Source organism: Acipenser ruthenus, chromosome 35 (genome assembly GCF_902713425.1).
Source record: "Acipenser ruthenus chromosome 35, fAciRut3.2 maternal haplotype, whole genome shotgun sequence".
NCBI classification, from domain to species: Eukaryota; Metazoa; Chordata; class Actinopteri; order Acipenseriformes; family Acipenseridae; genus Acipenser; species Acipenser ruthenus.
This window is the reverse complement of record NC_081223.1, coordinates 8,075,426-8,100,534: the sequence shown is the minus strand read 5'-3', so window position 1 is coordinate 8,100,534 and position 25,109 is coordinate 8,075,426. Positions and strand designations below refer to the sequence as shown.

Below are 25,109 nucleotides of genomic sequence, written 5' to 3'. Positions count from 1 at the left end.
GTTCGGTTGTTCGAAAGGTTGGTGGTTCAAGCCCACACAGGGACGGTGCTCTTTGCATTTCTTAATCACATTAGAAAATGGCACAGTAATACGTTATTATTTCCTCCAATTACACTGAAGAAAAATACATGTGTTCTGTTTTTTAGTTCAAAATAATACAAAACAAAAATATTCTTGCTGTTTGCCGAAACCAGGGACCTTCAGATCTTCAGTCTAACGCTCTCCCAACTGAGCTATTTCGGCTTGAGAAGGCTCCTTTTTCGAGATAACATTTATTTTTAGAACAGTTGTAATATAATTAAGTACATTTCTAAACAGTCCGCTAGTAACATATATAATCTCAAAGCGCTATAATTTATTTCAGCTCTTATGATAGACAAGTTGCACATTATATTATCCTTGATTGCGAAATGTAATATTAATTAATTGCCTTCAGTTAATATTTTAGAAAAACTACTTTGCTAACAGAAGAAAAACAAGCTAGCAGAGGATGGTTTCGATTCATCGACCTCTAGGTTATGGGCCCAGCACGCTTCCGCTGCGCAACTTTGCTACAGCTGCTTTTTGACAGAATTACCAAGCAGCAGAAAAAAAAAAAACTGAACTCATCGTTTTAATGTGTCACACGGCAGTGGCCGGGCCGAACCATGGAAACGTTGCAAATCAGAGATGATCCGTTTTCTTTTCTCCCAAATACGGTATGCAAAGTATGCAACTTTTCTGCCCACTTTCATCACAGGCATGTTTATCCCCCAGTTTCGGCTGCAAATTTCAATATTCAGTCTCTAAAGCATCTTAAATTGTGGAAAGCGCTCTTTGTTTAAAAATACACTGAAGACTTATTTTGTTCGACCAGGCTTACAATTAGATATTTTCTTGTTTTTAAGTAGATTTTGTGAAGCGCATATGGGGCGCTATAGAAAATATATAGGATTAATTGATTGATTGATTGAATGTTAGCTTGCGTTCGGTCTGGCAGGTTTAATTCTTCAAAAGACAACGCCGAAGGGTCTGATAAATGACACTGTAATTATTTGAGATGCTGCATGTAGACAATAATGTAGGAGCACCACCACTGTTTCGTCAAGGTTCCATAGTGTAGTGGTTATCACGTCTGCTTTACATGCAGAAGGCCTTATTTATTTCGGCTCTTATGAAAGACAAGAATCCTTGCGCATTATATCACAGTAAACATGATAATCCTAGCTCTTCATTTAATCCCTCAGGTTGTACCGTATGGAGATAGAAGGTCCATTTTGATTCACATTGTAATAGTTTTTGATCGAGATTACCACCACTGCGATCCTGAAATGATTTTTTGTATGACACAGAATTTAAGATCTGAAACGGAATGTTTGGCATCTACAAAATGTCTAGCTAGTGGTGGATGAATATATTTTCTCCTGAACATAAAAGTGAACTTTTATGCTCGCTCATTAATGCGCAATTGTAACAGTCTAGTAGTTTTACCACCGTATTGCAAAAGGACAAGAAATCACATAAATGACATGAGTTAAAGCACAAGCACTTGTAAGATACTGTACTGTTTTTTTCGTTGTATGGCTTGTGCATTGTCTTAGTTTTAAATGCATTATCACAGGCGGCACAATTACGACATGGAAAAAATCCAGTAGATTTGTCCAGTACACCTAGATCTCTCGAACATCTAAACGAGTCAGCCCTGGATGAGACCATTCATTTTAAATACATGTAATTCGATTTTTCATTTGGTATTATTTGTATTGAGGCAGGGAGGCAGGGAGGCTGCAGTTGTTTCTAAGCGACAATGAATCTGGTATCAAATTCTTAGGGTTCGTGTCATACGACTTTGTGTCATCAAAGCCGATTCTGGTGACTCTTATGTTTGGAATCTGGTTTTTGTCGTTCAGTATTTTCTCAAATAAGACGCCAAATCAATTAATATGACATGTAGTTTTCTAGCTTGCTATTTATTAATACATTTATAATATAAACATGTGTTCATTTCTACATTTATTCATTTAAAAATATTTATTTCTAAATGTATTTATTCCTCTATGCATTTGTTTAAATCATTTATTTATTTCTACCAAATAAATTATTCCTTTATATTTAATTAAACGAGGAACTACAATTAATCAGAGTTCAGAGATTTAGACAAGGAAGCTACATGCCACTCTTGTGTGCAATTCCATTCTATGGTATCTACCAAACAGGAAACTAGAAATTTTCAAACAGGAAATCGAAAATTTCTAGAATCGAGCAGCACCTTCAGGTTTTCAGCGAAAGCTGGTCAGGCTTGGATGTAAGCTTAAAAAATGAACGTATTTCAAGGTCGTGTGCTCTTCAAGAACGTCATGTTTCAACTTCAAACCACTGTATTATCTTTTTCCCTCCTTCGATATGTGCTGTTTTAAAACATACATAATTTCTTTAATATAAATGGTGTGGATATCAAACTGCCTGCACACCCTGGTTTGTTTTGACGCTGACCAACATGTGGAATCACATGATTGGTAGATGTCCAGTTATTTAGCTTTTCTGTTTGAATAGTTGCTACACACCCTTAAAACGTAGACGGAAGAGGAAGAAGGAGAATAATTTTACCTTAGTTTGACGACTTATTTCTCATTGTGTATAAGAGGTATGTACGTTTTTTCACATTAGAGGTAAGAAAGTTTCAGACTTTTGATACTGATACAGATGGTAATTCTAAGTGATTTAGTTCTGCCGCTGCAACATGTTAAAAACAGTCAAACTCTTTGAGCTGTATAGAGACACTCGGTAGTTTCAAACAAGTTTTTCTAACTTGTGCGAAGAACTACCGTTCCTCTCAATTGCAACAGAATTACTTATTGGTCATTGTCAAATAGCAATTGCTATTGTAAAATGTGTGCATCGTTTGTAACTATAACGATATTGACATAAATAATCTTACTTTTTTGGGTTGGCTTCAATCCGTTTCTTTTTTATTATTATTATTATTATTTATTTCTTAGCAGACGCCCTTATCCAGGGCGACTTACAATCGTAAGCAAAAACATTTCAAGCGTTACAATACAAGTAATACAATAAGAGCAAGAAATACAATAACTTTTGTTCAAGCAAAGTACAAGTGTGACATACCACAATTCAATAATACAGCAGATAATAGTGATAGTTACATCAGGATATGATTAAATAGTGATAGTTACATCAGGATGTGATTAAATACAAAGTACTACAGGTTAAAAACTTGGCAGAATACAGTATTCTGAAGTACAGGATTAAATGCAGTAAAATAGGGGGCTGATAAGAGCAAAATAAAGCACATTTACATGAAGGGTGATAGTGTCCCAGGATACAAACAGAGGAGTTCTACAGGTGCTCTTTGAAGAGGTGAGTCTTAAGGAGGCGCCAGAATGTGGTCAGGGACTGGGCAGTCCTGACATCTGTAGGAAGGTCATTCCACCACTGCGGAGCAAGGGTGGAGAAGGAGCGGGCTTTGGAGGCAGGGGAGCGTAGCGGAGGTAGAGCTAGTCTTCTAGTGCAGGCGGAGTGGAGAGGTCGAGTGGGGGTGTAGGGAGAGATGAGGGTCTGGAGGTAGCTGGGTGCAGTCTGGTCAAGGCATCTGTAGGCTAGTACAAGAGTCTTGAACTGGATGCGAGCGGTGATCGGGAGCCAGTGGAGCGAGCGGAGTAGTGGAGTAGCGTGGGCGAAGCGAGGCAGAGAGAACACCAGGCGGGCAGCAGAGTTCTGGATGAGCTGGAGCGGACGGGTGGCGGACGCAGGGAGGCCAGCCAGGAGGGAGTTGCAGTAGTCTAGGCGGGAGAGTACCAGGGCCTGGACCAGGAGCTTGGTAGCATAGTTGGTGAGGAAGGGTCGGATTCTTCGGATGTTGCTCAGGAAGAATCGGCAAGTGCGTGCCAGAGTGGAGATGTGCTGGGAATAAGAGAGGCAGGGTTCCAGGGTGACTCCAAGGTTCTTAGCGGAGGAAGAGGGAGAGAGTGTGGTAGATTCCAGAGGAACAGAGATAGAGAGATCAGAGGAGGGGGAGGAGGAGGGAAAGAAAAGGAGGTCAGATTTAGAGAGGTTGAGTTTGAGGTGATGCGAGTGCATCCAGGAGGAAATAGCAGATAGACAGGTAGAGATACGGGAGGAGATGGTAGAGTCAGAGGTGGGGAAGGAGAGGAAAATCTGAGCATCATCAGCATAGAAATGGTATGAGAAACCATAGGATGCGATGAGGGGGCCCAGGGAGCGGGTGTAGAGAGAGAACAGGAGAGGACCCAAGACTGACCCTTGGGGGACTCCAGTTAAGAGAGGGTGAGGTGTGGAGGTTGCTCCACGCCAGGTTACCTGGTAAGTGCGGTTGGAGAGGTAGGAGGAGAACCAGGCCAGAGCATTGCCAGAGATCCCCAGGTCAGCAAGAGATGATAGTAGAATAGAGTGATCAACAGTGTCAAAGGCAGCAGAGAGGTCGAGGAGAATTAGGACAGAGGAGAGAGAGGCAGCTTGGGCACATTTAAGTGAGTTGGTGACAGACAGGAGGGCGGTTTCAGTGGAGTGAGCAGAGCGGAAGCCAGATTGGAGAGGGTCAAGCAGAGAGTGGTTGGACAGGAAAGCAGAGAGCTGGCGGTGTACAGTCCGCTCGAGGGTTTTGGAGAGGAAGGGTAGGAGGGAGACAGGACGGTAGCTCTGGAGGGAGGTGGGGTCGAGGGTAGGTTTTTTGAGGAGGGGAGTGATAGAGGCTTTTTTGAAGGCAGAGGGAAAGATACCAGAAAGTAGAGAGGTGTTGAGGAGGGAGGAGATGAAGGGGAGTAGAGCAGGAGCAGCAGCTTGAAAGAGGTGAGTGGGGAGGGGGTCCAAGGCACACGTGGTGGGTTTGTGACCCTGGAGCAGGGAGGAGAGGTCAGAGTCTGAGAGGGGCAAGAAGGTGGAGAAGGAGGGTGAGTTAGTAGGGGTTGCAGTGGGTGTAGGAGTTGGAGCGGGAGGGGGGTGCGGGGGAGGGAGAGGTGTTAAAGAGTTTGCGGATATCTGAAATTTTAGAAGAGAAGAAGGAGGCAAAGTCATCAGGGGAGATAGAGGAGGGAGGAGGAGGGGGGGAGGGTTTAGGAGGGAGGAGAAGGTAGAGAATAGTTTACGTGAGTTGTTAGTGGAGGCTTGGATTACAGATTGGAAATAAGCACATTTAGCAGAGGAGAGAGTAGAGGAGAAGGAGGAGAGGAGAGTGCGGTAAAGGTCTAGGGCAGCAGGGAGTTTGGTTCTCTTCCATTTCTTTTCAGCAGATCGCAGTGTGATTCTTGCCGAGCGGAGCGCAGAGGAGAGCCAGGGATGGGGAGGGGAGGGGCGAACAGGACGGGAGGTGAGGGGACAGAGGGAGTCGAGGGAGGAGGTGAGTGAGGAGAAGAGGGTGGAGGTAGCAGAGTCTATGGAGAGTTGTGAAAAGGAGTCAATAGGAGGGAGGTGAGAGAGAGCAGTGGAGGCAAGGACAGAGGGGGAGAGAGAGCGGAGGTTACGGTGAGAGGCGACAGTGGGGGTAGGAGGAGCAGGGAGAGGGGGGAGAGACAGAGAAAAAGAGATGAAATAGTGATCAGAGAGGTCCAGGGGGGTGACAGAGAGGGTGGAGGGGCAGCAGGCCCTGGAGAAGGTGAGGTCCAGTTGACGGCCAGCTTTGTGGGTAGGGGGGGATGGAGAGAGACAGAAGTCGAAGGAGTGCAGGAGAGGGAGGAATCCAGCAGAGTGGCTGGGGTTGGAGAGATGGATGTTGAAGTCACCCAACAGGACAGTCGGGGTAGACAGAGAGGGGAGGGAGGAGAGTAGATAGTCGAGTTCATCCAGAAAGTGAGTGAGAGGCCCAGGGGGGCGGTACAGAACAATGAGCAGGAGTTGACCGGGAAAGGTTAGTTGGACTGCATGAAATTCAAAGGTATTGACAGAGAGTGAGATGAGATCGGAGGGGACAGAAAAGAGTAAGTAGGGAGAGAGGAGAAGACCCGTCCCACCTCCCCGTCCAGTGAGACACGGGGTATGGGACAGGACGTAGAGAGAGGACAGGGCAGCAGGAGTAACAGTGTTATCAGGGGACAGCCAGGTTTCAGTGAGAGCAAGGAAATCCAGCGAGAGGTGGGAGGCAAAGGCAGATATGAAATCAGCTTTGTTAGCAGAAGAGTGACAGTTCCAGAGTGCACCAGAGAGTGTGCGGGAGGGGGGGAGAGGCAGAGAAATGAGGTTAGAGGGGTTGGAGGAGCAGCAGCGGAGGGAGGGCAGAGGACGAGGACGGGAGGACAGAACAGGGATGTGAGAGACAGTCATAGCAGGACAAGCAGGACAAAAGGCACAGTAGGAGCAGTAGGGTGGAGGGTACAGACCTGACTAGTAGATAGCTTCTTCTAGAGCCCCGTTAGGTTTGGATCTATTTTAACAGCGTCTCAGTGCAGGCCTCCCCTTGCTGGACTCCCACAGCTAGACTCCCGGCTCTTTTGTTGAGGCTCTTCAGTTGGCTGGCGCTTCTAGCTGGCGCTAAAATAGGCTGCTTAATATATAAAAAACAACTGCGTGGAAACCAATCAGATAGCAAAACAACTTCTATTCAATTAAACCACTCACCTGGTACTAATCACACACCAACTCAGCTAATTCAAACACCACCTTACAAAGTTACCAAATGTAGTTAATTAAAGATTACTTGAAGCAGGAACTTGCCTATCTGCCTCAGTCCCTGGTTCCTGTAGACTGACCACTATTATATGCCCACCCTTAAATGGGTTCCACCTCACTTTGCAAGGGGACTGGCACAACTGCTAACTGCTCTATTGACAATACACTTGTCATTACATCATTCATGGAGCAACAGTTGGTATGTGCGTAATAAACCCGATCAGGCCTTGATATGACAACCCTAGGCTGTGCTGAAATAAATAATGCGGTTTTCTACTATAATAAACGCAGGTTGTCAGGATGGCCGAGTGTTCTAAGGGGCCAGACTCAAGGACTCTGTCTTTCCAACGAATTGTGTGTTCTGGTCTCTGAATGGAGGCGTGGGTTCAAATCCCACTTCTGACAGTTCACTTTTACTTATTTTTAAAAGGAATAAAATGTGTTCATTTTACTATAAAAGAGTGTTTCAAGGAAATCAACAGCTGATACAAAACTCTTGTCAGCTCTCAATACCATTTTAATTTCCATTTTAAATCGGACTAAAATAGTGTTCCTAACACATGGTTGCATTTTTGTTGTAAACAGACTACTTGTTGAAGTCACTGAAAAATATTTTGTGCCCAAACATCTGTTATTTAACTTGATTGTTTTAATATTCCAAATAACATATTACTTTGAAAAACATCTCGGTCGGCCACTGGATCGTGGTCTCAAGCTGGGATGCGGACCATTGAGAACAGTATAAACGATCTATGGCTGCAAGTAGCTTACATGAGAAATGCTCTCCTTTAACATGCTAGGATGATCGACATCGGCATTCTCCAACTGCTGTTTACATTTTCTAACACGTTTTGAGAACGAATACAATGTTTGACACTTTCCTTGTAAGTGGGGGTAAGCACAAGTTATTTTCAGATGTAATGTCTTTATTTAAGCTCATCTAGTCCTGCGTAGTGCAAATCACATTACTATATGTTTATATTAGTCAAGGCCTATTTAAAGTGCTCTTAAATTGTTTTAAGATTAGCATTGATCAATTTGAAATTTGCTTATTGATTTAAACAACTGAACAATTGTAGGCTTGATGGTTTCTTTTTTTCTGCGTTTCTACCAGTATGAGATACGCACTCAAAATGTGTCTCCTTCCTTCAACAACACTAGCAGCGAGCAGGTACCCGAAAACAACACTCATTGTCAGCTCGGTGCTGAGAAGAAAACACTCCCAGTCCTCCTGGTGGATACCGAGACCAATCCCTTCAAAACATGTTTCACTCTGGAAATGATCCTTGCAAATAAAGTCTTAGCTTTTATTTGTAGACCGTCGCCCCCGACTGACAAGCTCTACTTCATATGATACAATGACTGGGCAACAACGAGGTGTTACATTAACAATACAAACTAACTTGAGACAGCCAAGCCGTTAAAGCAGACCTTAAGTTTGTCATGTGATACAAAAGCAAGTTTTGGCATTTTTGCATTGCCTGCCTCGTCAAACAAGCTCGAGCCACAGCACACAGCGCTGCTGCATCGGGACACAGAGGTGGATTTTAAAGAGACTGAATCAACAAGCTGACACTACTTATTGAAGAAATTGAAAACATACCTGTAGTCGAAATATTTGCTATTTAGTTAATTTATTTTTTGAATTTGCAAATGGCAGACTACATTGCCAATACAAAATTTATAGGACAATCTGAATTGCTCATATCAAGCTGCGATGTAGCCTATGAGAATCGCTGGCATAATTCAAGAGGAATTAGCTCAAATGGTAGAGCGCTCGCTTAGCATGCGAGAGGTAACGAGATAGATGCCCGCATTTTCCAAATAGTTTTAATGTATCTGTGTATTTAGTCCCAACGCATTATGGAGATACATACAGTGTGACAATTCTTTGTAACAGAGTCGCCCGCCCTACATGTGTATTTTAAAGCACAGTCTGCTAATTTGTAATATTCCCCAGACTGAAAAACTGCAGTGCGCCCTCCATCGTATGTCTTCTGAGAAACACAAAGGGAGATTTTTTAATATATTTTTTAGCAATTGAAGAGATTGTGTTAATTGAGAATAAATATAAATGGCTTGAAGTTTGCTTTCATTTGTAACGTGTTTGTAATGAAGTATCAGTTTTTGTGGTTTTTACCAATCATTGTACTGTATACTAGCTACTGTTGCATGTCCATGAGTTTGCTGCTCAGCTTCCCATATGGTCTAGCGGTTAGGATTCCTGGTTTTCACCCAGACGGCCCGGGTTCGACTCCCGGTATGGTTATGGCTTTGATAATGTCATTTTGTTACAGAACTGTGGACATGTGTAATGTGTTTTCGTTATGATAATAAAGCGACAGTTAAATGAAATATATATATATATATATATATATAACTGACTCTATTCACATTCCCATCGCGTGGAACCATCGCAGTTTGTTTTTAAATTATATTAATCCCTGGTCAAGACAAAGTCTATCTGGGGTTTTCCTCTCATTAGATTGCCGATGTAAGGTCTCTGGTCCCATCGTATAAGCAAGATAGTTTATTCACAAATAAATACATACACTTTTATTTTTGTTTCTTTTGTTGGTAAATTAACACATTATTGCATTCTTTCATGTCACGCTGTGCACTCCGCCAGGACTTCGTGGCGCAACGGTAGCACGTCTGACTCCAGATTAGAAGGTTGCGTGTTCAAATCACGTCGAGGTAAAAGCCGTCTTTGTTTCTATACCACTCTATTTTGTTTTTTAACGTGCTTGGATTTGAATGTCTCCGGACATTTATTTATACAATTTATTGATTATATGGTGACAAACAAATTTCAATCAAATTCCAGTCTCTCTGCCATTATCTTGCGCTGCTGTGTTTGGTCCGGTAAAAAGGGCGTGACCAGAGCGGTATGGGCAATCCCGTTAGGTAGCTTGCATGTCAATCTCTCCTTCTTTTCTATTTATACACCCAGCACTGCTTCCGCCCTTCGTCTGTGTTTGTTTTTTGTTGTTCGCTCCTTTCACTGAAGGCCATCTATCAGCTATTTTCCTACCTGCTCAGGTGATTCTTTTCATCATTCAACTTTTGTATTTTTCTGCAGGAGCTTCAGCGTTAGTCTTTTCTGCTCCCTCCAGTCTCCAGCGCAGCTACAGCGCCGTTCAAAGCGCAGCGTCATTCTCAGCTTGCTCTGCGTTTTCATCAGAAAGACTCACAGACCATGGTTACCACGGCAACGCCTCATCGAGTGACTCCTGGGAGTGGTAAGTTGCCATGGCGACCTGGCAGCTTTAACAGGCAATGCGAGCCTGTGCCTCACGACTGCAATCTTCTGGCTCCTGCTGCTGCGCTTTTGCAACATGAGAGCTTCAACTCGCCGAATTCTGACATCTAAATACTGCAGGCTCCTCTTCTAGACCTACGTTAACTTACTTATATCATCACTAACTGTTCTAAAGCAAATGTTTTATACATAGACGAGGATTTTAATCTCAATAACCAAATATATGCTACCCTGATTCACTGAAGCCAATAGTTTCAATTCCAATCGCAACCTCTAGATGGGAGCATAACACCACAAGCTCTACATAATTTAAGCTGATTTGCTATCGCTGCGAATCTCGCACACTCTAAACCTTCAAATCAATTCCTGCAGTTCGTTGTCATTTCAAGGGATTCTCAGTCCCCTCCTGCTTCAACCTCTTTTGTTTCATATATTAACTTCATTTTTTCAAATCAAAACCCCTCCCTTCGAGGATCTGGTCATGAAGCCATGCTTATCATCTTTCTGAGATGTTAAGAATCCACAGTCACATTCATTTTCCAGCTTCCTTGCATCAGGCCATTCCTGCAACCTTCTTTTTCCCGGATTTGCACTTCCTCATTTGCCCCCAACTTTATCAAGGCACTTAATACAACTTTCAAAGTCCATTTCATTCAATTTGAGCTTCCAGGCACATACGGAAACTATGTCCTACGATTAATGAAATCTATAATTCAAGTTCGGGAGGAGGGTCAGACACCAATCTCCCCATCCCCAAATTGAATCATTCAATTTACACATTAGCTAATTAAATTGTTAGCACTATAAATACCCTCTTCACTTATCTCTGTTGCGTTTTGATTACATCGTAACCCACCACCTCCCCATCTCCACCTTTCTTAATAACAATTTTTATATTTTATCAATGGGGGTCTCAGCCTCGTCCAGTCAAGTTAGGTTTGATGCCAAATGAATGTGTATATACAGCATACTTTTCTGTAAAATCGCATACTCCGCATTCTCTACAATAAATATTTGTACTAAAACATTTTGTGATTGATGTTTGTCCCGAACTACTGAATCAACATTTCAGTCAGGGATCCACAGGCTGAATTGTTTTTGGAGAACTGCTGGGCAACCTATTCTGCTGACAGGAATAGCTCTCCAAAGTGGGATGTTGTTGTGGACAGGTAAGATGCTGGAATATGATATTGCTGCTACAAAACCTAGGAATTGGAGTTGTGGCTGATGTGCTCCTGACCTTCTTTCTCTTTCTAGCTGTGAGAACTCTGCAGATGAGTACTTGACCATCTTTCACCCAGTCTCCAGCAATGCAAGAGTGCTGTTCCCTTCCCATCTGAAGAGGATTGAAGTGAAAATGTTTTCCTTCACAAGCGGCCAGGATGCTCTGAAAGGACAGGTAAAGTGGAGTGTTGGGATGGGGGTCTTGCTTTGCAAGCAGCAAATCACTGTGCTCAAATCTTTAGTGAGTTGGAATGAAAACATATAACTGCACTTTTGCAAGAAACACTATGATGCAATATATTTGTGTAAAGAGGATTTTTAATTCAGTAATCCTCATTGGATGATGGTCCTGCCTGAGCTATTGATGCTAGTTTTGCTTGACAAGGTGTGCTGTCTTTCAGATTTACTTCCACTGCAGTGTTGTGATATGTGATTCAAACCGGCCATCAGACAGCCTCTGTAGCAGACGGTGCATTCCAGGAAAACAGAGGCTTGGTAAGAGCTCTGTCTGTTGGGGGGAGGGGGGACATTTTGCATGCATTTCTTTGTACAGTTTGTTTTGATGGACTCCTCTTAATTCCTCCTGTAGGTCGCAGTGCTGAAGGGATGGATGGTGGTGCAGTAAAGGCATTTGTGTCTTCTGGCCCAATTGCGCTGAAGAGAGATGGATCCCTTCACTTTATGCCTAGAAGCGGTAATATGCATGATGTGAACACAATTGCAGTTCAAGTAAAAATTAACTTAACTATTCTTTCTTCTCTTGCAGGCCAATTCAATGTGTGGGCCCTTCTGGGAGCTTCAATGGGTGTGTGTTCAGTGGTTGTCTTTGTAGCTGGAGTTGTATTTTTCTGGAAACTGCCAGAAAGTGTGTATTGATAAATAAAAATCTTACTTGTAAAAGCTTATTTTTTGTGCTTGACTAATTCTACACTTGGTGTATGTTAGAATGGCCATGTCAATGGGATTCTCTCCTCCTTGCTGCATTTAATGTTTTCCTTTGGCCTGATCAGGCCATTCTCAATGTGGTGTGTTATTCAAGGACCCTTCACTGATTCACTATGTGAACCTGGGGGCAAAGACTTGTAACGTCTCGCTCTTAGCACAAAACTAATCCCAACGGCGGGAGTACCTCCCTGTATCAAATATACCCAAATTATTAACAAGGGGAAGGGCGAAGCGACAGTGCATCAAGGACGCGAGATCCCCCAATAAATACACTATAGAAACACAGGATAACCTTAAACATTTATTGGCTAAAATAATTGAAACTGTTCAACAAAACAAGATGGAAAAGAAGTTCCGAGCAAAAAAACAAAACATAAACAAGCCAGCAAAATATCCACTGCGAGAACAAAGTAACAAAATAAAACAAAAAACAAAACAGTCCCGCAACAAAAATAAAAACCAACGATCTCACCAAACTCCTGGGTACCCGCTTGCTTGAAGATCCTCTCAGAAGACGATGACCAGTAATCCACAAAAACTATGAACATGCACTCGAAAAACCAACACCGTCAGCAAAGTGGTGCATTACAAGCCGGCTCCAGGCTTTAGCGATCGTGGGCAGCAAAGGTGAACAACACCGGCTAATACAGCCTGAAACTGGAACAAAGCACTTGCTGATAAAACAAAAAAACAAATCAACTTCCAACAAGAACGACAGTCGAAGGTAAACAGGATCGCTCTACCATGGCAAAACTCCCCGGGAAAAAGAACGCCGCGGACTTTTCAAAAACAAGGAATAGAGTCCCTAAACAGGAACTAAGGAGATGACAGGAACTCACAAGGCAAGTAAGCAGCACCCTCCTATTGCGTAACAAAGGTACTATTTATACTTGTCTAAAACAATCTTTCCATTAACAACGCTGCCGCTTCCAGCGAATAAGAACCTCGAAATGTATTTGGAACCTGGCCAGGCTTCCGTGCTGCCCAATTAATGCGCAACACATGGTACGTTTATTGTACCATGTAGAACCAAACATTCAATTTAAGTGGCAGTGCCACAGACTTTCCTCCTCCATTGAACTGTAACCCTATTTTTATATTGAACAGTAACAGGGCAATTACTATACCTTCAGTTATTTAGCATGAAGATAAAATTTAAGGAAGACAGCACCCCCCTCATTTGTCCCTTTTTATTAAATATGTATTAGGTAGCAATTTTCATATATAAATTCTATTTCAGTATACAATTAGGTATGGTCATGAACCAGGCTTCAACAAGAAACAAACTAGAGCCCTGCTTCACTCATTTATGAATATATGTTTAACTGTTAATTATTTTGAAGCCTTGTGTGTAGAAATAGTAATGCATGAGGGGGGTGTCGTGTTGAAATGTTTTAAACTAACTTCATTTGAAAACAAAAGCTGGTACAAAGTTAACCTCCAAAGCCAGGCCTGTCCACTTTCCCTTATGTTGGGCTCTTCTCCCTGCCAGATTCTCTTGTCTCTTTAAGTTTACATTGTGGTGGCTTCATAAATGATTTTCCCACTTGTTGGATATCCTCTACATTACGACTCATGATCTAGTCACTGTGCTTCACATCACTTCCAGCTCTTAACTTCAAGAATAATTCCAGGTGTATAAACTTTCTAATCTTCAGAATACAATAAACTTTTATTTACTTACATCCAGTAATAAAACAAGTGGAAAATCCTTCCAATACAGCAATATGTTCCATACCAGGAACTCCATTCAAAAGTAGAAACTAATTGTCTTCAGTTGATCTGTATTTGCTGCTCCTCCTCCTCACTGTGTCATCTGTGTTCTTTATTTTTATTGTTTACTTTCCACACTGAATTCTATAATTCATTAGCTATAAAGAAAACTACCACTTGAGGGTGCCGTGCATAGAAAAGGAGCACATACCAATCCATAAACCCTAATAATTACACATACCTAAATAAACTAAAATAAGAACACCTTCCTATGACGAGATAAAGCGATCCCGTGCTGTAATCCATCCTCCCAGCCGCCAGGGGGCTGTGAGCCAGCCTAGAAGGCCCCAACAGACATGGTGTGACGTAGCAGTTCCACCTTTGGGGCGGAAGTCCCGAAAGGACGGTCGCCATCTTTGTTGAGGGCAACAGCAAGGAATGTGCTGGAAAGTCCCAGAATTCGGACGCGATTAAAATGCCAATTGCTGATTGGTGTTCTGTGTCACATAAAAGGGGGCCGTGTTGTAGCAGTCTAGGGTGGTATCTGTGCAGCGCCGTCCCGTTTGTAACACGGTATGTGAACTGCATTCTGCTAAACAAAACATCACAACAGCAGCAGCAGCAGCTCCATCTACTGGACAAAACCCACACATACAAGTTGAGGCAATGATCCAGTTCAATATCTACAAAGAATGAACAAGAAACTATTAGCGAAGCTCCGAAAAAGAAAATATTATACAAAACAGTTTAAAATCAAATGTTTAATTGTTAATCTAACCTAATCTGTTAATCTGCTAAGAAATAAATAATAATAATAATAATAGATACTGTGGAACTACTTCTCTCAGTGGATGGTGACACAAATAAAAATTATTAAAATAAGGTTTAAAGTCTTCTTTATTTACCAACAACAACACACTCCTAGACCCATTTAATAATAGCAATAATACACTCCAGGGTCTGTGTGTTATCATGAGATATATCACCACTTCCTGGACGGTTGAAGAACTCGACTTTATCTAGTGCAGGGGTGCACAATTCCGGTCCTGGAGGGCCGGATCCCTCCTGGCTTTTGTTCCAACCTTGCCCTAAATTACTTAATTGGACCAATTATTACCAATTATTGGTCTAATTAAGTAACTTAGAACACAGTTGGAACAAAAGCCAGGAGGGATCCAGCCCTCCAGGACCGGAATTGTGCACCCCTGGTCTAGTGCCTCCCAACGCACCCAAGGCGTGGTGATATTACCTCATGATAACACACACACCCTGTCGTGTATTACTGCTTCATTAATGTAGTCATTAGGTTTATATGTCACATTCCTTTGTTGTCACTGTATTGATTTAGATATTCGGGTTGGATACCTCGGAAGCCAGCGGAACTCCAGCGTTTCTCCGACCCAGCGAAGGAAGCGTTTGTCCCGGATAACCCCTCCCGTGATGATCGGCGCTGCCATGACAACCCGTGACATCAACCGCACAAGTTACAACACGGCGAGTCATTTTTTGTAGCACAGTATTAACGTGTTATTGTTTTCACAAAATAACATCAATAAGATTATCAGATCACCTGCTAGTGTGTACTAAACAAAACCTCAAATATCACTGAATTGATACAGAGACAAGCCGTGGCACCAGCAAAGGGTTCAAATGAAATTAATAAATACATTACAACATGAAACAAATACATGTGAGTATATTTTAATCAAAAACTCATGCATCCATAATTCTGATTATAATCCCACAGCTAATTCTTTACAAATTATCAATTTCTATGTTTCTCGGAGTGCTAATGTGGTGTACATATTAATGGATTCTAGAAATCATCTATGCTAGTCTGCCCCTCAAACAGTTTTAAATATAATTTAGATTTAAATGGCAGGTAATATATAAATCAATTTCTAAAACAGGTCGCATTTTGTATTTTAAATAAGCCTACGTATGAGCTACCAAAACGTATTTTTGTTTCATGTTAGTATTAATGTATTTACTTATTTATTTGGTTAAACTTGAATCCAGCCTTACATTTTAACTTCTTGAAGTTACCACAGCGTGTCTGTGTATGAATTACTGACGAGTAATATTTGTGATTTGATTACTCTAGCAGATGAATTGATAATGTATGGATGTTATTTTGTGAAAACAATACAATATTAAAAAAAAAGAAATACTACAACATTTAATAGATAAATAAATTATACACCAAATTGTAGCACATTTGTTTAGTCTTAATATCATAACAAATATACTTATTATAAATACGTAACTCATTTTATTTGTTGGAAAACGGTCTGGAACTGAAGTATTTTTTTTTTTTTTAATACAGCACTATTTGAGTATTTAAAATATATTTTTCTTCAAAATTAAAATGCCAGCAACGGTGTGTTAATTTAACGAAGCGCCTAACGCCGCTCAGAACGTTCGCATTTTTAAATTCTAACGGTCTCTACTCAGCTGAGTGGAATGTTCACGAGCCGGTTGCCTAGCAGCGTCTCCCCCTCCTTCTCTGCCCCGCCCCTCTCGCCCTCTCTCGTTGCTCCAGCTAGGAGTTCAAATTTAGCTTCGTTATATTAGCGCAATTCTTTACTAACTTTTACAAATTAGCTTATTAGGGGCTTCGTGTTTTTTAGCTGGTTCAGGTGCAGTCCGGACAGACTGACTGGAGCATCATTACAGTATACCGCACTGCGCTCGGCTTCGTGTGACGGCTGATACACAAAATAATGCACTACTTTTTAATGCTAAATATGAATCTGGTATGCTAAGTATTATCTACAATTAATAATCCAGCTCTATTCATATTCAGAATGTAATACAGTATTAAGACAGGGTCCAGTATTAGAAATAAATAAACACGCTTTAAGAGAAACAGCAGTGATGTTTATTATCCCATACATTCTCTATATGTTTCTACATTGTCAGGCCAAGAGAGACAGATACAAATGAACATTGCTTAGGGGGCTAAAACCAATTCCAAAATGTTTTTTTTTCAATATTATAACAGCAAGAGAATATTCAATATTCTTGGGGCAGCAGTGTGGAGTAGTGGTTAGGGCTCTGGACTCTTGACCGGAGGGTTGTGGGTTCAATCCCCAGTGGGGGACACTGCTGTTGTACCCTTGAGCAAGGTACTTTACCTAGATTGCTCCAGTAAAAACCCAACTGTATAAATGGGTAATTGTATGTAAAAATAATGTGATATCTGTATAATGTGAAATACTGTATAATGTGATATCTTGTAACAATAGTAAGTCGCCCTGGATAAGGGCGTCTGCTAAGAAATAAATAATAATAATTCAAATAGGAGGTTAAATGTCTAAGAGATACAAATGGCAAAAATCATAGACAAAGAAAACAAAAATAACAAATATATTAAATGATTGCTTTTCACATGTTTTTACAAAGGAGGATACGGACAACATGCCCCACATGTTGACCTGTTCCTATCCAGTTTTAAATAACTTTAGCATAACAGAGGCAGAAGTGTTAAAGAGACTAGGAGCTCTTAAAATAAACAAATCCCCTGGGCCGGATGAGATCCTCTCAATAGAACTCAAAGAAATGAAACAAGTTATTTAAGAAACCGCTAACCAAGATCGTGCAACAGTCTCTTGACACAGGGGTTGTACCAACAGACTGGAAAATAGCAAACGTAATACCAATCCACAAAAAGGGAGACAAAACCGAACCAGGTAACTACAGACCAATAAGCCTGACTTCTATTATATGTAAACTTATGTAAACTATAATAAGATCCAAAATGGAAAATTACCTATATGGTAACAATATCCTGGGAGACAGCCAGCATGGTTATAGGAAAGGGAGATCGTGTCTAACTAACCTGCTTGATTTTTTTGAGGATGCAACATCGACAATGGATAATTGCAAAGCATACGGCATGGTTTATTTAGATTTCCAGAAAGCTTTTGACAAAGCCCCGCATAAAAGATTAATTTTCAAACTGAACGCAGTAGGGATTCAAGGAAATGCATGCACATGGATTAGGGAGTGGTTAACATGTAGAAAACAGAAAGTACTGATTAGAGGAGAAACCTCAAAATGGAGCGAGGTAACCAGTGGTGTACCACAGGGATCAGTATTAGGTCCTCTGCTAGTCCTAATCTATATTAATGTGAAATAAAACAGTCCAAAAGGAGACATTGATGCTAATAGTTTTATTGTTGAAAAAGCTTTACAGAAAGAGAGAGGCTTTTACCCAGTTTCATGTAACAGCAGATACTGTAGTTTTGGCAGGACAGCATTTATACTGGTCAACAGTTTGAGCATTTGTTGTCATGAATGCAAATAAAGAGATTTTAAAATAAGTGAGAGATGAAGAAAATCTCTATATAAACACAATGTTTTTGTCAGTCTGTGAACAAGGCCTGTCACGGGACACTTGTGACATCACAGGGTGGCTGTGAGGAGCTGGGAGAAGAAATGAGTCTACTGGTCAAACCTGACTCGGTGCAGTGATTATGAGCTGGAGCAAATCAATCAAGCACGCTCTCCAAGTAACGCTTTGTATATGTGCCCATGTGCAGCTGTGTTTCTATTCAAACATGTGTGAGCATGTGATCTCACTGAGAATCTGAGACTACATGTTAAATAAGGACACCTTTCCATACAATGTAAAGACCTGCTTCATGAGAGGTAGGGAATCACCCAATAGAAAAGCAATGTTTTCTCTATTATATATCCTTGAAGAGATTGACCAAATGCACAACAGGGAGCAGCTGTTTTAAACAAACTGGGAATGGCCTGATAGAAATAAGTATGGGTGCTGTAGCTGTGTGTGGGGAGAGGGACCAGAACAGAAAGGTTACAGCAATGCTACAAAAGAAGGTTGCTGGTGTGTTTAAGCTTTGCTTGCAGGTCTGCTGTCAGGTAAACTCCAGCACTGTGATCCCTGGGCGCTGCTGCTTCTCAGTAGTGCTGGCATCGCCTGCAGCGGTAGGTACGCCAGTCTGAAACCAATTGAAGACATTATCAGCAACCTGGGCAGAAAAGCTATTGTTCTGATCCATACCCTACAGAACATTGCACAGCTAGGTAATGAGACTGTGGGGTGGTAATGGTCAGTATTGTCTAATAATATAGACAATCAGTGTCACTCTGAGCTGCAGAATTGAACTCCCTCCCATGTGTAGATAGCATCCTCCACACTCTTTGTATTGCACTCCTTTAAATTACAAATTTGAGTAAAGCTTTGTGTAATTCAGCATGCAATTTTACAATCCCAAAGGGTATGGAATCAACTGCTAAACTGTGGAGCCACCACAACCTCTCAATACAATCCTATCAATAAAAGACACAGAAACCCTCTATATTAGTTCAAATGCCAAACATGTTTCTGAGGTTTTATTCAGAGCAATCCTAGATCAAAGCTCCTCTGTTTTGACCCCTGCTTTTATACTTTGTTTCACTAAAATGACAAAAGTTCCACAGGAGATTGAGGTCAGTGACATAATGACCTCCCACAGAGAACTACTGTACACACACCATAAAACAGCAGCAATCCCATTCATCAGATCTCCTGGGATTATTTGTGGAGTTGGTTACTCCAGCATGAGATCACACACATGTAATAAGTTTAAGTATACATTTCTTGATTGCAGGAGACAGGTTAGACTTTCCTCTTTCCAATAAGTTATGAATGAGCTCAATCGATCAATAGTTGGAGACAATGCAGTTGAAAGATGAATCATAAACCCATCTTGATATTTCCAGTTGAAGGACTATGATGGATGGCATCTGTTATAAAACTTATTCCAACAATTCTGTGTCTCTCTTGGAGTTCCATCCATATTTGACCTGGTTGACCTCATGTTCTAAACTGATATGGAATGACACTTGTTTTTCTATTTCAAATTGTTCTAATATATCCCTCAACCAATGTATACAGAAATAATAAGGCATACTCACGGCGAGCGCAGCGGTACCCATGACGGTAGTAGAAATAGTAGTGATAGTGATGAGCTACACAAAAAAAGAAAAGAAAATTAGGAACAGTCTATTTTTAACACAGAGCTTCTTAAACCCACTGCCTTCCACACTGTAGCCCAGAACTCAACCCCCTGAGCTACTCAGGGACAGTGGCCCAGTGGTTAAAGAAAAGGGCTTGATACCAGGAGGTTCACATCCCGGCTCAGCCACTCACTCACTGTGTGTGACCCTGAGCAAGTCAAAACGTAAAACTGGAGTCCTATTGTAAGTGACTGCAGCAGCAGTTGTTGATGCATAGTACACCCCCTAGTCTCGAAGGCACTTTGGAGAAAAGCGACTGCTAAAAGACCAATGAATAAAAAAGTAATACTCAGATCCACAAGCATGCACATTGCCTTCCACTCTGCAGGGCACCACTTTCTCTAAACACTGAGCTATCAAACCCATTAACTCCTATACTACAGCCCAGCACTAACCACTGAGCTAGTCAAAACAACTAAACCACACTGCAGCCCAGCACTCTAGTCATTGAACTGCTCAAACCCACTACCTTCCACACTGCAGCTCTGCACTCTAGTCATTGAACTGCTCATACCCACTACCTTCCACACTGCAGCTCTGCACTCTAGTCATTGAACTGCTCAAACCCACTACCTTCCACACTGCACCTCTGCACTCTAGTCATTGAACTGCTCAAACCCACTACCTTCCACACTGCACCTCTGCACTCTAGCCACTGTGTCACTGAAGCCTCTCAGCAAAGCTACACTGATAAACAATTCATGCCCTGATTGAAAATCATAAATAAATCCCACTGATTGCTGCATCAAATAAAGTAGAATCCATTTACTTACCATAGTAGCATCTGTACCTTACTGTGAAAGATAAAAGTGACATATTGAGTTCAGTCCATTTGAAGTCACTGCAGTGGCTGCTTTATACAAGAATAGGGCCTCAGTAGTGTATTAGAGAGCTATATATTTCAAAGGAGTGTCTCTCTATTTGTACATTTCTATTATTGACAAAATCCAAAGCCAGGGCTCCTTCTTTATATCCCCTCCCACAGGATACAGAACACCTCACTATGTGAGTATGTATTAAATGAAGATGGCATTCTTATTAAGAGCAGCTCATTCACACTATTATACAATAATACCCCATTCCATATTCTCAACATCAGCTGTAGGAGGCCCCATTGTTAACATGTATTCATTTCTTGTGATGCGCACAGTACATGTGTATTGTATTGTACTGTACAGTCACATTTTTATTAAAATATCTGATTCACACTTACCACGAGCACAGATGCTATAATCTGAAAATGAAATAAACACACACCATTAAATACAATTTAAAATATATATACAATTCATTTCTATATATTAATGTTCCATAATAAAATAAAATACTTACAACAGTAAGCTGTTCGAAAGAAAAAGAAAAACAGAAACAGTGGTTATTGGATTTAATAGTTCACTTTATATTCATGTTTGTGTTCCATTTACTGGAATGTTTTCTGTTCCTCTGAGAATATCAGTTGATTCTGATAGCTGTTACAAGCTTAATGAAGACACCAAGGGGCTCATTTCAAAGTGTTTCCTCCAGTCTGTCCAGAACTATGAAACCACTCCATGGTAGAATATGTTGTAATACTGAAGTGTTTCTCAATGTCTTCAATCAATTGACCTTCAGTCTACAATCCATGCAGTTCACCCAAACCAGGAGCCAGCTCCAGAGAGACACACACTTACTTCTGTAGTATCTTTTGGACAGGGCATCCTTCTTCACTACCATGGACTGTGTCAGGACCACTTCAGAATCCACTTCAGGAGACAGAAAGCACGTAAAGATCATTAAACAAACAGCAGGTTGCATCCCTTCTATTTAAACACAGACCATGTTGAGGAACTCTCCAAATTTGGATTAGGATTTCAATGTACATTAAAGAAGATTGCTGAACAGTTAGAGTGTGTGTTACGATGTTTTCCCCTGAGTTCAGGAGCTGCTCTTCAGTTCTAGTTACCTGTCTTAGATATATGTACAGAATGTAGGCTGGATCAGTCAAAGTGTCTTTATAGAAGAGCCAGTGACTGGATCACGCTTCCTTCTGCTTTCAGTTCACTGCTATGCACTAGATGGTGATGGCACTTACTAACAGAAAGATATTTCAGTCTGCATTACATATGAAAAGAAGCACACAGACTTATGCGCAAAACAACTGTGGTCAACTATGAAAGGCGCTATATAAAATAAGTATTGATTGATAAAAAGGTAAGGGAACAGGACAACCTTTTAGTCAAGTTATTATATCTCAGTTGGGCGATCCTTCTTACTGACATTTAAGGTGATCAATTAATACAATACGTCTTATTAAAGGTGCTGCATCAACACATTTAAATGCACATGTTAAATGCAAACAGGTGAAATATTTTCAAAGTGTATATCCCTCAAGCTTTGTGTTTTCCTCTTCCGCATCAGTGTAACAGACAGACAGACAGACAGACAGGCAGACAGACAGACAGAAACACACTCAACAGAAGAAGCTATAGGCCGTCTGTACTCACTGTCAGCTCTTTTCTCCATCATATTGTCTCCTATCAGGTAAAACAGAAATAGGTTTATACAGTTCGACGTACATTAGGAAACAGATCTGGGCACTTTGTGTTAGTGCCAGTAGAGAAACAGCAGCTAAATGTGCTCAGATTCACTGGGGTTTGGCCTTAAGTCTATCATCTGTAATTCACAATGTGTTCCTCTTGAAGGTTTAACGTTGTACCCACACACTACCCAGACGTGCTTTTCAAAGGACTCACCCAACTCCCGCTCTCCTTTGAGTCCATCACTGTCCAGCTCAGCATCACTGTTGCCTGAATCCTCTGCCTCTGGAACAGGGAGAAGAGAGCTTCATGAAGCAATGAAGGAGTCCCTCGACTGCAGAGCACAACTTCATAGGACACTCAGCACAGGGAGGCAGAGAGTTCCCCATTACATTGCAATGCAGAGCTGTGAGGTTTAACCATGAGATTTCTGGATATACAGTAGCCCTTGATGTTATGCATGATTAGCGATGATTAGTTGAGTTTCTAAACAAATTATGTGGACTGTGCTTTTTTGTCATTGCTTAACTTAAATCCTGCAAATAAGAAACTTTCTCTTTCTTTCTTTCTTTCTTTCATTCTCTTTCTTTCTCTCTTTCTTTCTTTCTTTCTTTCATTCTCTTTCTTTCTCTCTTTCTTTCTTTCTTTCTTTCTTTCTTTCTTTCCTTACCCAGCGCTCTCTTGTTCTCCAGTGCTCCTTCCTGTTCCTCTGAGTCTTCCAAAGTGTTGCTGAGATCTGTAAACACAGGCTGTGGTTACATTTTTAATGAGAGCAGTCCTGTGTTGTATCCAGTGCTATGAAAGGAATGACAGCATGGAATGGAGAATGCAAACGGACGATTAGCAAAACTGGGATTTTATTAAGATTTTTGTATCTGTTTTGAAAAAATGTAATTATGGTCATAAAATTCTGCACTTTTGTTAATAACTGCAACAGTGTAGACTACTTGAATTAATATTATATAAATAAACCACTTTAAGTGCAACATATTATATAAGGAATGGAATTGTAATAAATCAACTTGCGGTAAACATATAAGTAAACAGTTTGCATTTTTAATATCTCTTAAATAAATTATATTAAATCTGCTGTATAAAAAGTGGTTTGAATATTAAGAGCAGGTCTATATGTTTCAAGGATATGTATATTTTGTGAAAAAGGTAAATCAAACTGATGACCATTTTAAAATCTCAGTGTATTTTATACACACCCTGCAATGGTTTATTGAAGAGATGAGCAGGAGGCAAGATCGACTCGAAGGGAAATTTCAAATGCAAACCTTGATTTGTCCCTATGGTGGGAGGTGGTTGATGCAACACATGGGAGTTTTCAAGTTCTCTAAATGTTGTGTCTTATTCTAGTGGAGTACAGGCTCATCAAATCAATCCCCAAGACAAGTAGACAAACCTCTGTGTTGAGAATATCAATGCAATCCCTCCCTCCCTCCCTCCCCATGTTACTCAGGAGAAAGGCAGTCTTACCAGCCCCTGACAGAAGCAATGCTGTCAGGACCGAGAGGAGAATGGCTCTTGTAGTCCAGGCTTTCATCTTGACAAGGTGCTGATGCTGCTTTTCCACTCTTCAGCTGCTCTGGTCCCTCCACCCTGCTCTGTTTTATACCCTCTCCCAGGCAAATGCACTCCTTCACCACTAAACCCTCATCAAGGACCCTTTCTTTCTCTACACTGTGATACTGTGTGATGCCCTCCTCTTCCAAATTTCCATACTTCACCTGAAAACTATTTCCTCTATACCCTATGATCCAAATCTATTGACACAGTGTCACTGATCTCCATTGTTCTCTTAACACAGTGCAGGATCAGTGCTGGGGTCAGCAGGTGCAGACAGGTGGCCCCATATACAGTATTTAAGGCAATAGATTGATTAGTTATCAGTCATGCAAAATGAAGCATTCTCTGGAATTTCATATCTACAGTACAGCACTGCAAACACCTGGCTCACAAACATGTTCATTATACCAGGTGTTGTGGTTGAGCTGCTTCTTTTCATTAGCAAATCAGTCAGCTGCTGTACGGTGTGGAGTGCATGTTTCTTATTGAAACATTTCACAAATGTATTACCAAGTCTCTTTTTAGTAGGAAAAAAGTAGGATTGAAATACACAGTGTGTGTGAGAGAAAGACCTTGGTGTTGTGATAGACTTATTTCTACCAGCAACGGGGAAGCAATCATAAAGGTGAAGACTAATCCCGGGGCTTAAAGGAACAAGCTGTGAAGAGGGTACTGAATTTGTTTAGCTTGAACACAGAACAATTAGGCGGACTTGACTGAAGTCTTTAAAAACTTGAAAGGTGTTGACAAAGTTAACGCAAACTAATACCTCAAGCATAGCACTGACACCAGGGTCAGAGGGCACTGTTGGAAATTAAGTGTGGATAGCCATAGGACAGAGGGTAGGAGACACCTTCTCACAGAGTGTGGTGAGGGGATGGAATGGGTTACCAAGTCATGTTGTTAGGGCTGGTATCCTTTAAGACCCGACTTAACAGGTTTGAGATCAATCAGCTGCTGCACTGATGGGCCGAATGTCCTCCCTGGTTCTGTGTTCTGAATTCTGGATCTCCAGTGTGCTGGCATTGATTGGTAACTCCTCTCCAGAGTCAGTTGTTTTCCTTGTACACTCAACCAACCCTAAATATGTTGAGAGAACAGTTGAGGGAACTAAATCAATTCAGTCTGGAACAAAAAAAAAGACTAGAGGATACTAAAGGTTTTAAAAAGTTGAAGTTAACTGTAGTCACTCTTTCAAGCACAGCAGAGTGACCAGTACTAGAGAGAGAGGG

At 41.2% G+C, this 25,109-nt stretch overlaps 1 protein-coding gene and 1 pseudogene across 1 annotated transcript; one reads left to right on the top strand and one right to left on the bottom strand.

Moving 5' to 3' along the window:
* Positions 1 to 7,741: 7,741 nt before the first annotated feature.
* LOC131705582 (small nucleolar RNA U3) lies at positions 7,742 to 7,920 on the bottom strand (annotated as a pseudogene).
* A 3,039-nt stretch (positions 7,921 to 10,959) lies between these two features.
* On the top strand, positions 10,960 to 11,980 carry LOC131705165 (zona pellucida sperm-binding protein 2-like). The gene is made up of 5 exons (XM_059007411.1): positions 10,960 to 11,049; positions 11,138 to 11,279; positions 11,506 to 11,599; positions 11,694 to 11,798; positions 11,871 to 11,980. Exons 2-5 carry the CDS (start codon positions 11,238 to 11,240, stop codon positions 11,978 to 11,980), a joined length of 351 nt encoding a protein of 116 aa, XP_058863394.1. The 5' UTR covers positions 10,960 to 11,049; positions 11,138 to 11,237.
* Positions 11,981 to 25,109: the final 13,129 nt, after the last annotated feature.